The sequence below is a fragment of the Pteropus medius genome, unplaced genomic scaffold, assembly GCF_902729225.1.
Source record: "Pteropus medius unplaced genomic scaffold, Ma_sr-lr_union100, whole genome shotgun sequence".
Classification (NCBI taxonomy): domain Eukaryota; kingdom Metazoa; phylum Chordata; class Mammalia; order Chiroptera; family Pteropodidae; genus Pteropus; species Pteropus medius.
Genome location: NW_024342467.1, coordinates 6427245 through 6442513, shown reverse-complemented (window position 1 = coordinate 6442513; position 15269 = coordinate 6427245). Strand labels below are relative to the sequence as shown.

General features: G+C 34.6%; 1 protein-coding gene across 1 annotated transcript in view; it reads right to left on the bottom strand.

The window, feature by feature from the left end:
• Window positions 1-9478: 9478 nt before the first annotated feature.
• The window catches only part of BZW2 (basic leucine zipper and W2 domains 2), a 58749-nt gene continuing 52958 nt past the window's right edge, over window positions 9479-15269 (bottom strand). The window contains exons 11-12 of the mRNA XM_039862446.1: window positions 10639-10761; window positions 9479-9941 (exon numbers count right to left, since the gene is read on the bottom strand). Coding sequence (XP_039718380.1) covers window positions 9913-9941; window positions 10639-10761 — 152 coding nt within the window. The 3' untranslated portion in view covers window positions 9479-9912. The remainder of the gene's footprint in view (window positions 9942-10638; window positions 10762-15269) is intronic.

The following is a 15269-nucleotide window of genomic DNA, read 5'->3' as shown; positions in this document are numbered from 1 at the left end:
AGTCTTATTGGAAATTCTTTCCTATGGAACCTGCGATGATTTTTATAAAACATCAAGGTTTTCCATGCTGTTGCCAAGGTAACTAATACCTGATAGAGACAGTAACTTAAGGTGAAGGAGGATTTCTGGAACCACAGCTTTCTCTTTGAGGCTGTGAGCAAACAAGTTGAACATGAGTTAACTGACTTTCATACATATCTCTGACCAGGATCTTGGTAGGGTATAGAATGTCAACTATTGTTTGAATGTGGTAGAGTCAGATGTCAAGTTCACAGCAGACACAGTCTCTCCTTTGTTATCTCTTAGATCTCTCTTGACTTTTAAGGCAAATTAAATAAACCCCACTTTAAGCCATTAACAACAACATGAGAAATTGTTCCTAAAGTTAGCACTCCAGATGTGGAAGCTATAGTTTTTTTTTTCGGGATTTAATATGAATGTAGCAGAGTTGAAAAAAAAAGCTTACATCTAATAAACACATACATGAACACAAATAGGTGTGGGGATTGTGTGGCTGTACCCACAAGCTAGAAAGATGGGCTGGTCAATAAGATTCCTAAAAGAATTCATTGTTCCAGGTGCTGCTTCTGGTAATGGCAGAGTAGTTTCTATAAGACAAACTCTCCAGAGATAACAACTAAAAACTTTAAAGAAAATATGAAAAAGAATTACCCGAAGGTACTGGAGAGTAACGAAAAATTAGGCAGGAACTAGTGGGAAGGCAAAGAATGGGAGGAGTTGACACTTAGAGGAAGAGGAGAGCCCTGGGTGACTGTGTCTCCCCAAACCCCCACGTCTTTTAAAAAAGTATATAGTATATATACAGCTTTAAGCATAGGGGCAGTTGTAGAACAATAATTTGAATTCTCCACTCCTAACCTCTCATCAGAAAAAGTAGAGGATGAAACACAGTGGAATAAAATCTTTAAAGTGCTAAAATATAAAGCTGCAAACCCAGATCACTATATCCACTGAAAATATCCTTTAATAAATGCAAGATAAAGATATTTCCAATAAGAGTTTGTCAGCAGATCCACACCGCTAGAGATTCTAAAAATACAGATTTTTGTCTTTGTTTTTGTTTCATAATTAAGAGAAATGGTACCAGAAGAAAACTCATCTTTAGGAGAGAAGAGGAGCACTAGAAATTGTAATAAATGGATAGGTATAAAACATGTTTAGTTTAAAACAATGCATAGAACTGTTTAAAACAAAAAACACTAATATCATATCCTGGAATGTTTGACTTTATATATATGACAACTATTATATATATGACAACTATTATATAAAGGATGAGAGAGAGAGAGTAAATAGACCTATACAGTAACAGGGTCCTTATATTTTATACAAAGTATTACAATATTATCTCTAGATTGAAAGTGTAAGATTGTCCATCGTAATCTCTAGAGCAACCACTGAAAAGATAACATAAAGAGGTATAACTAGAACAGATTGGTGGTTGACAGAGGTGGGGAGCAAGAGACAGTAAAATAGGTGAAGGGAGTCACAAGAAACAAATTTCCTGTTATAAAATAAATAAGTCCTGGGGACATAATGGTGACTATAGTTAATAATACTTTATTATATATTTGAAAGTTGCTGAGAGTAGATCTTAAAAGTTCATATCACCAGATATAAAATAAATTCTGTAACTATGTATGGTGACAAATGTTAACTAAACTTATTGTCATGATCATTTTGTAATATATACAAATATTGAATCATTGAGCTTTACACATGATATAATGCCAACTATACCTTAATAAAAAAATAAAGAACAGAGGTACACATGATAAAGAACAGAAGGAATTAAATAAAATGGAATTCTAAAAAACATTCCATTAATTAAAAAAAAAGGGCAGGAGAGACAGAGAAATAAACAGAGAGACAAGTAAAAAAAATTGTAAAATTGTAGACTTAAATCCAACTACATCAATAATGACCAAACACATCATTTAAAAAGCAGAGATTATCAGGATTTTTTTTTAAAAAAGCAAGACTCAGTTATGTGCTCTATTCAGGAGTCATACTTTACAGGTTGAAAGTACGTGGATAAAAAATAATAGGCCACACAACCAGTATGCCTAAAAAGGGTGAAGCGGCTATCCTACCAGATAAAGTAAACTTTAAGACAAAGAAAGGTATTTCATAATGAAAAATTGGCCAATTCATGAGAAAGACATAACTATCATAAATGTGTATGCATCTAATAACAGAGCTTCCAGAAACATGAAGCAAAATAGGTCACATTAAATAGCGAAGTGGACATTCTATAATCTGAGTTGAAGATTTTAATACCCCTTTCTCAGCAAATGACACAACTCCTGAGCAAAAAAAAAAAAAAAAAATCATTAAAGACAGAATCTCTGAACACTACCAATCATCATGACCTCACTGATGTTTATACAACACTCTGCCCAACAACTGCAGAATACACATTATTTTCAAGCACACACAGTACATTCATCAGGAAAGATCATATGCTGCTATAAAATCAGTCTCAATAAACTTAAAAGCTTTGAAATCATGCTATGTATGTTATCTGACCACAAAGAAATTAAACTAGGAAAAAATATATTAGAAAAATTTGAATACCTGGAAATTCAAAAAAGGTACTTATAATCCATGAGTTGTCATTGTTCATAATATATCAGAAGTCACTTATCATTTTACATGCTATGATGTAAAACAGGCTTTGATGTGAACAAAAGTGTAGAGGACACATGGCTGAAGTAAGCAGCTTTTCAAAAGGCCATGGAAAAGCTGCATGGTTTGCCATAAAAGATAAATGATCAGATATTTCATCTGCTGTTTTATCCCCAGCACTAATGCTACGTCAGACTTTTGAAATCTTTTGTTACAAGCTAGTTAGACTAAATGAAACCCTCCTAGACTCCTATATACATGTACATAAAATTAATTTTTCACTCCTCTGTTGTCTCTCTCTTCTTCTCTATCAGCCAGAAGTTTATTTTGAGATATGTTGAGAATGCTCGTATTCTAGATTCCATTGTATTTAGAAAAGCTGCCGCTCACTGCCACAGATACCTGCTGCTGTGCTTGATGAGCATGCTGGAAAGGAGGGAAAAAAACCCTCAAATATATTTTCATTTCATTGTTAAATACGAAGATAAAAAATTGAGGAAAACCAGCTTTTAGGAGAAGACTTTTTGGAAGGTGTTCCCACACACTTGAAGGAGTTATTATTATACACCGGCTCCTTCTATAGCTGGGTCATGTAGCTACAAGGGCATCGACATCATCTATCCTTATTTCAGGCAAAAACGATAGAGGAGTGCCATGCCATCTTGCCCCAGAGATATTGTCCAGTTTCTGATCAGCTTCCAAAAAAAGTGAGATCTACCATCTCACTGCCCCCAAAGCCTGGTCTTGCCTCTGTTCTAATTGTCCTCCAATCCTTATGTCATTTCAGGGATTGTTCCAAGACAGTCTGAAAGGTAAAGTTTAAGCCAGTGGTTCCTAAACCTGAGCATGCATCACAATCACTCAGAAGCTTGTTAAAATAGATTGCTGGTTCTACCCCCAGAGCTTCTATTTAGGAGCTCCGTGGTGGATCCTGACAATTTGTGTTTCCAGCTAGCTCCCAGGTGATGCTGACGTGGCTGGTCTGGGGTCTACACTTGGAAAACCATTGGGTTTTCCTTTTAAAGGGGGAAGAGAATGTTGAGAAAGGTTCCAGGATTTATTCAAAGGATTTTTTTCCATTTTAAATAGTCAAGACTGTCTGAATTGAGATCTTTCAACCCCCCTTGCACCTATTAAGAATACTTTAGGATTTCAGAGATAGGAGTTTGAGAAAGCTAGGGAAGAAATTATAGAAATTCAATGGCTTTTTTTCTCTTTTTTTAGGTATTCCATTTCCAATGAATGCATCAATAGCTTTTAAGCTAGTCTAAATCAAGGTCCAGTTTGTGGAGCTGGGTTGCTTCAACGTACCTGTTACTAAGGGATCTTAGTAGATCCCAGTGGCTCTCAATGTGTGGTCACTAGACCAGCAGCAACTGGACCTGGGAAATGCAAAACCTCATGTCCCACCCCAGTGAGACCTGCTGAGTCAGAAACTCTGGAGCTATTGTCAACAATTTACTATTCCTAAGCCCTCCAAGCAATTCCAATCACAGCAAAGTTTGAGAAAGACTGACCTAGCCCCGGGATATTTTACCTTTCTTAGACTTGTTCTAGGATGGAAGAGGGTGGGTGGCATGTGTATGGGGGAGGGGTGTGGCTAAAGGGATTACAGTGGGTCAACACTGTGTGATCAACACTCACAATTTGCTGTTACAGAGCCCTACTGGGCTGTCTTTATGAGAAAATTATTTTTGCCTCTTTTAGAAACAAACACAGGATGGCATTAGGATCATTTTATAAATTATTGGCCCACACTTTATTGGCTCTGTTTCAGAGAATGACACAATCAATTTGATGCATTTCTATTTAGAGCAGTAATCTAAATTCTTACTAAGTAGCAATCAGGCTGTGGTCCTAATGCTGAACTTTAAAGAAGGTATAGGAACATATTAGGTGAATTTATGATCGACCCTTTAAAAGGACTTCTTAATGCGCATTCGTTCATTTTTCATTCATTTACCGAACACCAGTTCTTGCCAAGCAATGCATTGCGCTGAATGGCAATCAAAGATACACATATGAGAAACACACAACCCACCTCCTTTTCTGAAGACATAATGGACTGCAGAAAAGTCTGCATAGGAATGGACCTTAGTATTTATCTGGCCCAGTGGCTATGTGTAGTGCAGGAGGATCAGCCATGTCTCAGGGAACTTGTCCTCAGACCTCGCCCCAGACCCACTGAGGTAGAAACTCAGTAGGGAGTTTCAACCAACAATCATTTTTAAATGCTTTGGGTGATCTGGATGCATGCTGAGGTTTGAGAACCAGCAATCTAGCCTAATTATATTTTACCCTTCTTAGGTCACAGACAACTGAGAATATGGTGAAAATAGTCTTGCCTATAACTAACTGGGTGCTGTGAACTGTGAAGTCTGATCTTGTCCAGGCCCTTATTTTACAATTAAGCAAAGTAAGTACATGCCAATTAGGTAAACAGCTAATTAATGGCAGGACGGTGCCTCCAAGCTCAAGCCAACCAATTCTAAGTGCATCTCTGTACTCCTCCACTTACACAGCAGCTAAAGCAAAATGTGGGCGGAAGTACAAACAGTTGAAGTCACAGTAATTTATGATTTAATTAAAAAAAAAAAAAAACTATGTTGCCCCTATAAAGGAGGAGGAGGCAGGGAATGATTTTCTTTTTTGAAATGAAATCTATAAAGAAATGCATGTGTTCTCAAACTATCTCTGAAAAACAGATATGTGCCTAGGAATTATTCGCTGGGCCTAAAGAGAATAGTGCAACATTTTGGCTCATTAAAAAATAATGTTCTCATATTTCACAGTTTTTGCTGAAAGAGCTGGGTATTATTTTTGGTAGATCAACTGTGCCTACTTAATCACGTACCAGAAAGGAACTAAACACAAAGAACAACAAAATGAGGTGTCAGGATGTTGAATAAAAGAAAGCATAAACAAACGACCGTATGCATCCATTTCAAACGCAGAGAAAGTGAATGTGCTGTTAGAACTCAGGATGATTTATCTTTAGGAGGCAGAGGTTGGAAGAGGGTTTCTGTGACCGCTAACGTTTACTGTCTTCATTTGATTGTTGGCTACACAGGTGTACTGTGTATTTACAAGTGTATATTATATACACACAGTTTTCATTAATGGAAAGAATACATTCTTTTCAACTTGCATTTTTCCTTTAATGATATAGTATGTTCATCTTTTTGAGTCCACATCTTTCTCCAATATGGACTTATCGTAATTTTAGTCCCCTTTTCATAGACATTTTAGATTTACTGGTTGTCTTAGTCCATTCTAGTTTTATCATTAATAGTGATCATTGCATGTATGTATGTAGTTATACTTGTGGAATGATTTCGGAAATGGAAATGCTGAGTCAAAGAATATGCATTTTAAAGTGTTAATATTTATTGCTGAATTTTAACTCTGAAGACCATGTACAAAAGGAGTCATTTTTTTCCCACACTACCATTGATTATTGGTGTTAGCATTCTTTCCCTTAACCCGATGAGTTTTATCTCATTGCTTCACATATCTCCGATTAACAGGTTGAGCATTTTTCCATATTAATTGCCCATTTAAATGGACTCTTTGATTTTTTGCATTTTTTAATTTATTGATGACCATGTACAAAAGTCATTTTTGAAGACCATTTGAAGACCATGTACAAAAGTCATTTTAAATGGACTTTGATTTTTTGCATTTTTTAATTTTTTTATTGATGACCATGTACAAAAGTCATTTTTGAAGACCATTTGAAGACCATGTACAAAAGTCATTTTTTTCCCACACTACCATTGATTATTGGTGTTAGCATTCTTTCCCTTAACACGATGAGTTTTATCTCATTGCTTCACATATCTCCGATTAACAAGTTGAGCATTTTTCCATATTAATTGCCCATTTAAATGGACTCTTTGATTTTTTGCATTTTTTAATTTTTTTATTGATTTATATGCTCTTTATATTGTATGGTTAATTCTGTTATTTTTAGCAAAATATTTTCTCTTAATCTGTTAAAGCTCTACTGATTCCACGTGCATTTGATCTTTATCATTCATGTATGTATCTTTCAATAAGGAAAAAATTTAACTTTTTATAAAATCAGAATTTTTTTTTTTGCTTTTGTGTCATACTTTTCTCATGCCAACATTGTAAAGTTTCCCCCTAGATTTTCTTCTAGGGTCTCATTGTCTAAACATTAGGTGAAGATTTTAAATCTCTCCAGAAACTATTTTAGTATGTATATATATATATACTACTGTGGTAGCCAGCCTCCTGAGATGGCCCTCAATTATCCCCATCTCCTAGTATTCACACCTCATGCAGTCCTCATCTACATTGTACCAGGATTGGTTAGTGTAACCTAGAGAATGTGGCAAAGGAATTTTATATCACTTCCAATATAAGGTTACTTAAAGACAGCTTAATTCTTGGGCTTCCTCTCTCAAGACCACTTATTCTGGAGAAAGCCACCTGTTAGGTCATGAAGACACTCAAGCAGCATAAGTAGAGGACCCTGTGGTGAGAAACTGAGGTCTCTGGCTAAAAGTCATCAGGAACTGAGACCCACCAATCACCACTGTCAGCACGAAAGCAGATCCTACAGCCTTCGGATGACTGCGATCCCAGCCAACAGCTTGACTGCAACCTCACAAGAGGCCTTGAGCCAAAACCACCTTGCTAAACTGCTCCTGAATTCCTGACCCACAGAAACCACTACTTAATAGATGTTTGTTGTTTAAATCTGCTAAATTGAGACAGGTTTTATTTTTAAGAAGAAAACAGAGACACTTGTCTTTCAGAGAAAGAAAAGGCTTTGGTTTGAGAATTTATTTAAGTCCTTGCTTTTCAAACTCCTTCAACTCCTACCCTTAGGCCTGCTTACCTTAAAATCACTATCTCAAGTTCTGTTTGGGAAAAAAATATTCTGTTAGAAAATGTTAAATATTTAGTATTCTATAATTTCTCTAGTTTATAGGTTAGAAAATAGCTTTTCCAGCTGTTTACTCAATAGAAGTGTAAGTTTTAAAAACACCTTTACTTAAACTGTAGAAACTTAGATTCTCATCATAAACAATTTGACAGCAGAATATAGAAAAAAAAGCATAGGTGTGACTCTAAAGATGGGAAATTTAGTTCCACCTTGGTCACTAACTCTACAACCTTGGACAATTCTGTGTTTTTTCCAGGTCCATTTGATCATCTTAAAAATAGTGGGGCAAAGTCAAATACCCTCTAATAAAGTGACCTGCATACTTTTTACTCATAATCCTCTAAAATGAAGGGGGGGAAAAACCCTCTTAATATATTGGCATCTAAAACTAAATATAAATATAAAACATAAAAGTAGATATAACTTCTTATCTCAAATTGAATGTAATTTTCAGTATTTTACCTTTAAATGTATTTCTGTCAAAATATTAGAGATGCAGATTTTACTTATTCATGAAATATGTCTACACATATCCTCATTAGCAGTCAGCACTTGTCTATGCAGTTGGCCAAATTTATTTTTAAATTAAAATTTCTAATTTTTTCAATTCAAACAAATATGTTAATATACACTCTATGATGTGACTACCAACTTAACTTTATAATTCTAATTTTTAAGATAAGAGGAAGGGTATATAGGTAATGGAGACCTGCCTTGAATTGATGGCCTGGAAGAAATCAGACATCTCTTCTTTCATTTTCTTGCTCTCCTCTCAACGGACTATCCTGTAAGAGCAACGCATCCTAGAAGTGCCCCTTTCTTTGGTACCATGTGGTTTTCATTTCAAGGACAGTGTACCATGTAGGGATGAATGAGTGAGCTCTTTTATAAGATAGGAGAAGAGCAATTGTCAAAGGTCAAACTGAAAGGAAAATCAGTATGAAACAGGAGCAACACAGAGCAGACACATTTTAGGAAAGAATGTATAAACACATCCAGGGGTATGCCAAGCACTTCGAGGTCCCATAAAGCTCTTTATTCTATGGCTTCCAACCATGCTTGGTCACAGTTGTCTGTCCTTATTTTCTGTGGAATGAAATGGACATTCTCACCTATAAGTTTTCAAAAATATATTCACATTGATATTTCTCTGTCCATTGTTGGGACAGAGGACTCAGCAGTGCTCTTACTGCACAGGAAGAAAGGCATTTCTCAAAGACTTAGTATTTAAAAAATGGAAGAAATCCATCATGTTAAAGATTTAGGTATGTGGTCAAGTCGTAGGGAAAATTTTCCTTTTTTCTGCTGAAGACAAATAAGAAACTAGAAAACATCATATCTTTGTGAACACAGTTTCCGATGTATCTCCTTTTTCCCCCCTAACTCTTACTTAGATAGTTTGTCTTGGAGATTACCATTGCAACAGGGCAGTCCTTACATTTTTCAAGAGTAAGGAAGACGTGTAATAAAACTATGAGCTTTCCCGAACAGTAATATGTTTGACATTGCTACTATTGAGAATAGGATAATTTAAAGAATAAAATCACCTAGATGTAAATAAATATAAACAAAGATCTATTTACATACACAAATAGTCTCTCTTCTCTAAATAGGGAGGAAATAGAGCTGAGGAAAACATGAGAAGTGTGGAACTATGTATTTGCATATCTAATAATTATTCTTAATAATATCACTTCATGGTATTAGGGCAAATGCACATGTAATTTTGTGTCAGTTTCTATTTCACTATGAAGATAACTGAAATTTATTACTTATGAAGCTTAAAGGAGCAGCGTTGTTTTCACAGATGACAAAAAAAGTAGTGATTCAGAATTTGGATGGGGAAAAATCATAAAGCATAATGCTGAAATGTCATCTGTGTAGGAAGAAATAAAAACTATGAGAATATAGACCCAGATTTTTATAAAGCCATTTATTTAAAAAAACTGGTTTGTCAAATCACATACACGAGCAGATACACAACTACCAAAGTGGCCCTGTAATAGACACCAGTGGGGCATTCACCACACAGTACCTGAAAAATACAGCTAAAAAAGAGGAGTCCGTTGAGTATTTACTTTCAGATTCCTACTTGACTCCTTGTTGAATGGCTTTAAGTTAGCATACAGTGAGTGAGAGGTAGAGTCCCAAGTGTAATAGCTGATGCCTCAGGGCTCCATTTAAAAACAAAATGAAAACAAAACCACTTTTCCCCTTCTGCACAAGGGAACCCTATCCTATTTTTAATCCTTTGTGAAAACAGAAGCCAAGTTTCTCTTCTCGAATGGTTCAGCATTCCCAATCAAAGTATTGTGTAGTAACCCTAGGTATTGTGCTTCTCGAGTCATCTAATTTTCCTCACCTTCCGATTCGGATTCTAGGAGAGAAGAAAGAAAGCAAGATTTTTAATTGTTTTTTTTTTTTTCCCTTAAAGGTCATGAAAGAGTTTCTAATCCACTCCCCGCCTCTGCCACCCAAAAGATATTTTTGTCCTGGGCATCCTTTACCAGGTAAGATAGTCACAGACAGGGGAAGATAGCAAACTTTAGCTCTCTTTGCTTTGAAATAACTATTGCCTTTCTAAAAGTGCAACATGCTCATTAATACTTTTAGAGAAAACACTATTTTATTCTTTGAATCACCTAAAATAAACTTTTCATTCTTAGTTGCATTCACTCTCATCATTATTCTTCCGCTTTGTGTTGCCATTTTAATATAAGTTAACTATTAACGGTGCTTATGAAAATCGATATAATCCCAAGTGTGATTAAGGCAAATATATATTTTCCCCACTTTTAGATCTGCTAATTATTTCTTTCTTTTAGTTCTCCATTAGGGTGGATAATTTAAGAGAGTTCCCCCCCCGCTTTTTTTTTTTCTTTTTGCCATGTAGACATTTTCATTGCCTTGGTTTCAGAGAGAAAGGCTAAGATGTAGGCAAAATGATATGGAAGACACTTCAAGAACTTTAGTTTTTGGAAAGCAAGAAAAATCTGTGAAAGATGTAGATATCTTGAATTATGATGAGAAAGCATTTGCTAAATGGCCACCAAAGTTGTTAAATGAAATCGTACCTTCTTCTGCATTTTGTAACCACTCAACAAATTTCTTCATCTGGTCAAGAAAAACACTTTTGCCTTTGGCCACGTGTGCTTCTTTGTACCATTTCAAAATTGCTTCTTCACTCAGCACATCGGCTACAATTTCAAGTCAAAGATTTTAAAGTTACTACATAAATGTGATGTTTTAAGGCAATTCCATTTCTTAGAGTTTAATAGAAAGCAATCACTTTTAACACTAAAAGCTCTGTTATAAAAGAAATTCATACCTGAAACTTATCAGAAGCTAGGACCCAAGCTCATTTCCATATAGAGCAGTGGCATATTTTAGCAGTTAGCTTGGTAAATAGTGATGATGATATACAGCTCATCAGGCATGAAATAATGCAAGTGTATATGCAAGTCACACTGGGACTTACAAATCTCTTACAGTCCTACTTTTCCGGTAGGAAACTAGGTTGTTTTGTAATTTTGCAAATGAATCAGCAATTCCAGCATTTCAGAACACTCTGTGTCCTGCCAACTTCAAACACATCTTGATTAAGCAGCAACCTCAGATGACTGGACGTTTAAGAGGATTTACAATTTTAGGAAAAAAGAAGGGCAAATGAAAAAAAATGTAGATAGGATGCAATAATGATATTAACAATTAGATATAAAAATGAGCTTCCTGGGTATATGGAATCAATGCACACAAAACCCGAAGTTCTACACTTAACTCTGTTGCTAAATCACTAACTTAGTTCCCTACGGCATCGTATTTTAAATTGCAAGAGTAATGTTTCTCTTGTAGTCCATTAAGAGAAAAACAGAGACATATTAGATAGATTTCTTATAGGTGTCTAACAAAAAGTATTATCAATTAACTATTGATTACCTAAAACTCTAAATTCTGCAAATATGCCTTGATACCATTAAGTTACCACTAACTTAGACTATTTAATGTTAAGAATAGGAAGGGAAATATGAATAATAGCATCCATAGCCAGTGTTCTAATGGGTTATCTTTTGGGATTTTGGAGTAGGAAATAAGAGATGCAAAACCAATAAAACGAATTTATTACTGTCCCCAATGCCTACCCAATCCATTACAAATGCTGATAAATCACTCTACTGATGTATTTGCAGTTAAAATATAATTTTAACTTAGGAAAATGAGAGAAATGATTTGATAGTTTTCATTTCAAACATCACTGACTTTTTTATAACACAACCTTTTTTTAAAAAAAAATTAATAATTGGCTCTTGGATTAACGGAGAGATTGAAATGGTTAAAAATGCACACGATTGGTATTAGAAAACACGTTTTTTATTTCTTTTTATCATTCAATATACTACATTTTGCAAAGGAAAGAGGAAGTCTGGATTTATTCATTTATAAGGACTGGACAGAAAAGGTTTAATCAGGAGTCCTGCAGAATTACTCTTAGCTTCTAGCCTCTTCTGTTTACAGCTCCATATTCTGCACTCACAATGATGAAACAACTTCCCCACCCACTTGCCTTCGAAGCTCAATTTTTGTAGAGATGAGGAGCAGGCAGTTTACAGCCTAAGGAAGTGACTTGTAACAGTGCAAGTCTTCTTTACAGAGATTTTCCAAGAATACTAATTAGCTTAAACACAGAATTTAAGTCTCTTTTACATAATTGAGATCTCTTTACAAGATCTTGAAGATTCTTTTGATTTACATCACTAATTCCCCAATTGCTTCCCCATCAGACAACTTTTTGGTTTATAAATTATATGTTCTATAGACCTATTGCTAGTAATGTCATAAAATGAAAAAAAAAAATTAATGTGGCTAACATATAAAGAGATAGTCTATTTTTTCTCCTTATCTTAATGAATTGTATATGATACAATGTACATGTTGGAAAGCTGATTTAGACTGCAGTTTGGCTGTTTCTTTCTGAAGAGTCAGAGCTCATTCCTGTGTTTTACTGCCCCCCAGAGGCTGAAAGAAGCCACACAACTAAAACACTTGTTAACGACAGTTCTTGTGAAACAAGGACACTAAATGATAGCTAAAACTTACTAGATGTACTATCCACTGAAAATCAGACAAAATGATCAAAGTTGAATTCTTAGAAGACCCTAATTTAGTAATACATACTTGATGCAAGACCAAATTTCTAGTATTTGGGAATAAATAATAAAGAAGGGACAGAAACAACCACACAGGGCAACTTAGGAGGCAAAGCATTAAAAAGTTTGGAAAAAAAAAAAAATCAGCTTTTGTTTAGTAAAAAGTCTAATTTTAAAAGGAAGTAACTCTTTTTTTGAGGAATGAGGGAGAGAGAGATTTTTTTTTCCTCTAAGAAAGAATGAGAAGAGTTAATTAAAATTGAGAGACTACAAAGTGTTTGTTAGGATCTCCCAGAAATGCCAAATAAGAATATATATCAATAAAAGTAACTAAAAAAGGAAGACATCCTCCAACGCATGTAGTGTTCTCTTGGATTAAAATACATTTCTCCTCTTCTATGCCAATTTCTTCATCATCTCTGGTAAAATATTTGTGTCCCTGGAGAGCCTTGCCTTTCTCCTCCAAATTAGTTTCAGCTATGAGTTAGGTGCCTTTTCACTGCCATCCTACTACTTCTCATCAACTCTATGAGCCTTTAGCCATTGACACGTTGACAGTGATTCTTGGTTTTCTTCAACACTCTGAAATTCAGGAAGTCAGGGACTACTTTGTTCATGTAATTTCTAGCATATAATGTAAGAACTCTCATCTAGCATGAACTTGAGCAATGTAAATGGGACAAATTCATTTGCTTGAGAAAAAACAAGTATTTCTCAATTGGTAGAGTTATAATTTAAAATTTAGGTCTTCATGAAGATCAAACAGACATTGTAAAAGCGGTATGAGAATTGCAAAGCTTTATGTAACATTAGTTATTCAGATATTTAAGCTGAAAACTTATGTCACTTGGAATAGGAAATTCAGCATTTTAATTAAAGATGTCGCAAAGGGACAAAGCCAAAAATAGTTTATCTTAAGAATGCTGGGAATATATGGTGAGAAGGCCACTCACCTTTTTTTAGAATAAGAAATTTATTTTAGAAAAATTTGCATGACAGAATTTAACCTAAGAAACTTCTGCAGATAATAAAACCCATGACAGAGATACTGATAGCACTTGAGAAAGTAGTTTTATATTTTTTTAGACCTACATGCCAAAAATATAGTACTTAGCTTCAGGAGAAAGAATGAAAGACAGAAAGAAAGAGAAATTATTTTTAAAAGTGAATAATATGATATTTGAAAATTAACGATGAATTTACTATTTTCCTTCCTGCCTTAGAAATATTAAAATCAAGATTTTAATATATAAAGTGAATCTTCACTAAATGACCAACCACCACTTTTTCTTTCATCGCTGAAAAGCATTATTTATAGTTTATTCACTTTTATCGCACGTTACTTATAGAAAATACTTTTAAAGTCTTTCGATAATAGCATTCGTTTAAGTAACTAGGTTTATCAAAGGGGACATGGGTAATAGCATCTCCAATTTTCTGTTGTCCTTACAATCTGGAAATATGAGGAAGGTGTGTGTGTGTATGTGTGTATAGTGAGAGAGAGAGACAAAAATGGAAAAAGAGAATGACTTTCCATTATTTTAAAACCTGTATTAAAGCAAAAATGTTCCTTATAATAAAAGGAATCCACATCATTAGATAAAAGAGGCAAACAAAACACAATTTGATATTTGTTATTTGTAAAATGTATACGAGTACATGGGATTAATGATAAGTATAATCATAAACACATCACTACAGTGCATGGAATTTGTCACTTCTGGCATTTAAATACTTTTTAGACAGTGGTCCTGGACCAATGGTCACAATGTCACCAGGAAATCTGTGCTTTAACATAACAAGCTCTCTAGGTGCTTCACATGCACATTAGATTTGGGAAAGGAGTGTTTTAATACACAGTGTTCATCAACCCTTTCTAGACATATAAAATATATAACAAAAGCATATGAATCTTTATAAAAACAGAAAATATATGTGTCCTGGTGCACAAATGTTTGTTGAATGAAATAAGGTCAGAGTAAAAATGACTATTCAAAAAAGATAAGAAAGTAAACACAGTAACTCTTTTAATAGTGGTATGGGTATGGAACAATCGTTCTTCAGGGGTTTCATGTTCTCAGGAGAAAACGTAATTATTTCAGGCAGGAAAACAGACTGTATGTGTAATTTTGTGGAAAATTATGAAATTACATAAAAAATGACATTTAGCTTAAATATCTCAGTGATTATATTTTAGGTTTTCATTTTTTTTTTTTTAAAGTTTCCTGATTTCATTTCCAAAACTAACAAAGCCAGAATAAAACTGATTTCGACACTTACCTTCCTGTTTCCTGGGGCCTGCTCATAACCTGCCAAGGAACTTGTTAACTTTAGATTGCTTAAAAGCTGATCACCTACTTAACCAACAGCCTAAGGCAGAGCTAATGCCTCTTCTTTTTACTTCTTGGTTAATTTATAATTTCAGGTCACTGTTCCTTAGTATTTGGGGCGGATGAATAGGAAATTACTCAAAGTAGCCATTTTTGCTAGCTATCAGTAGTTTTTATCAGGAGTATAATAGGGAAGGATGCTGGCATTAATGGTAAAAATGAGAATCTTGA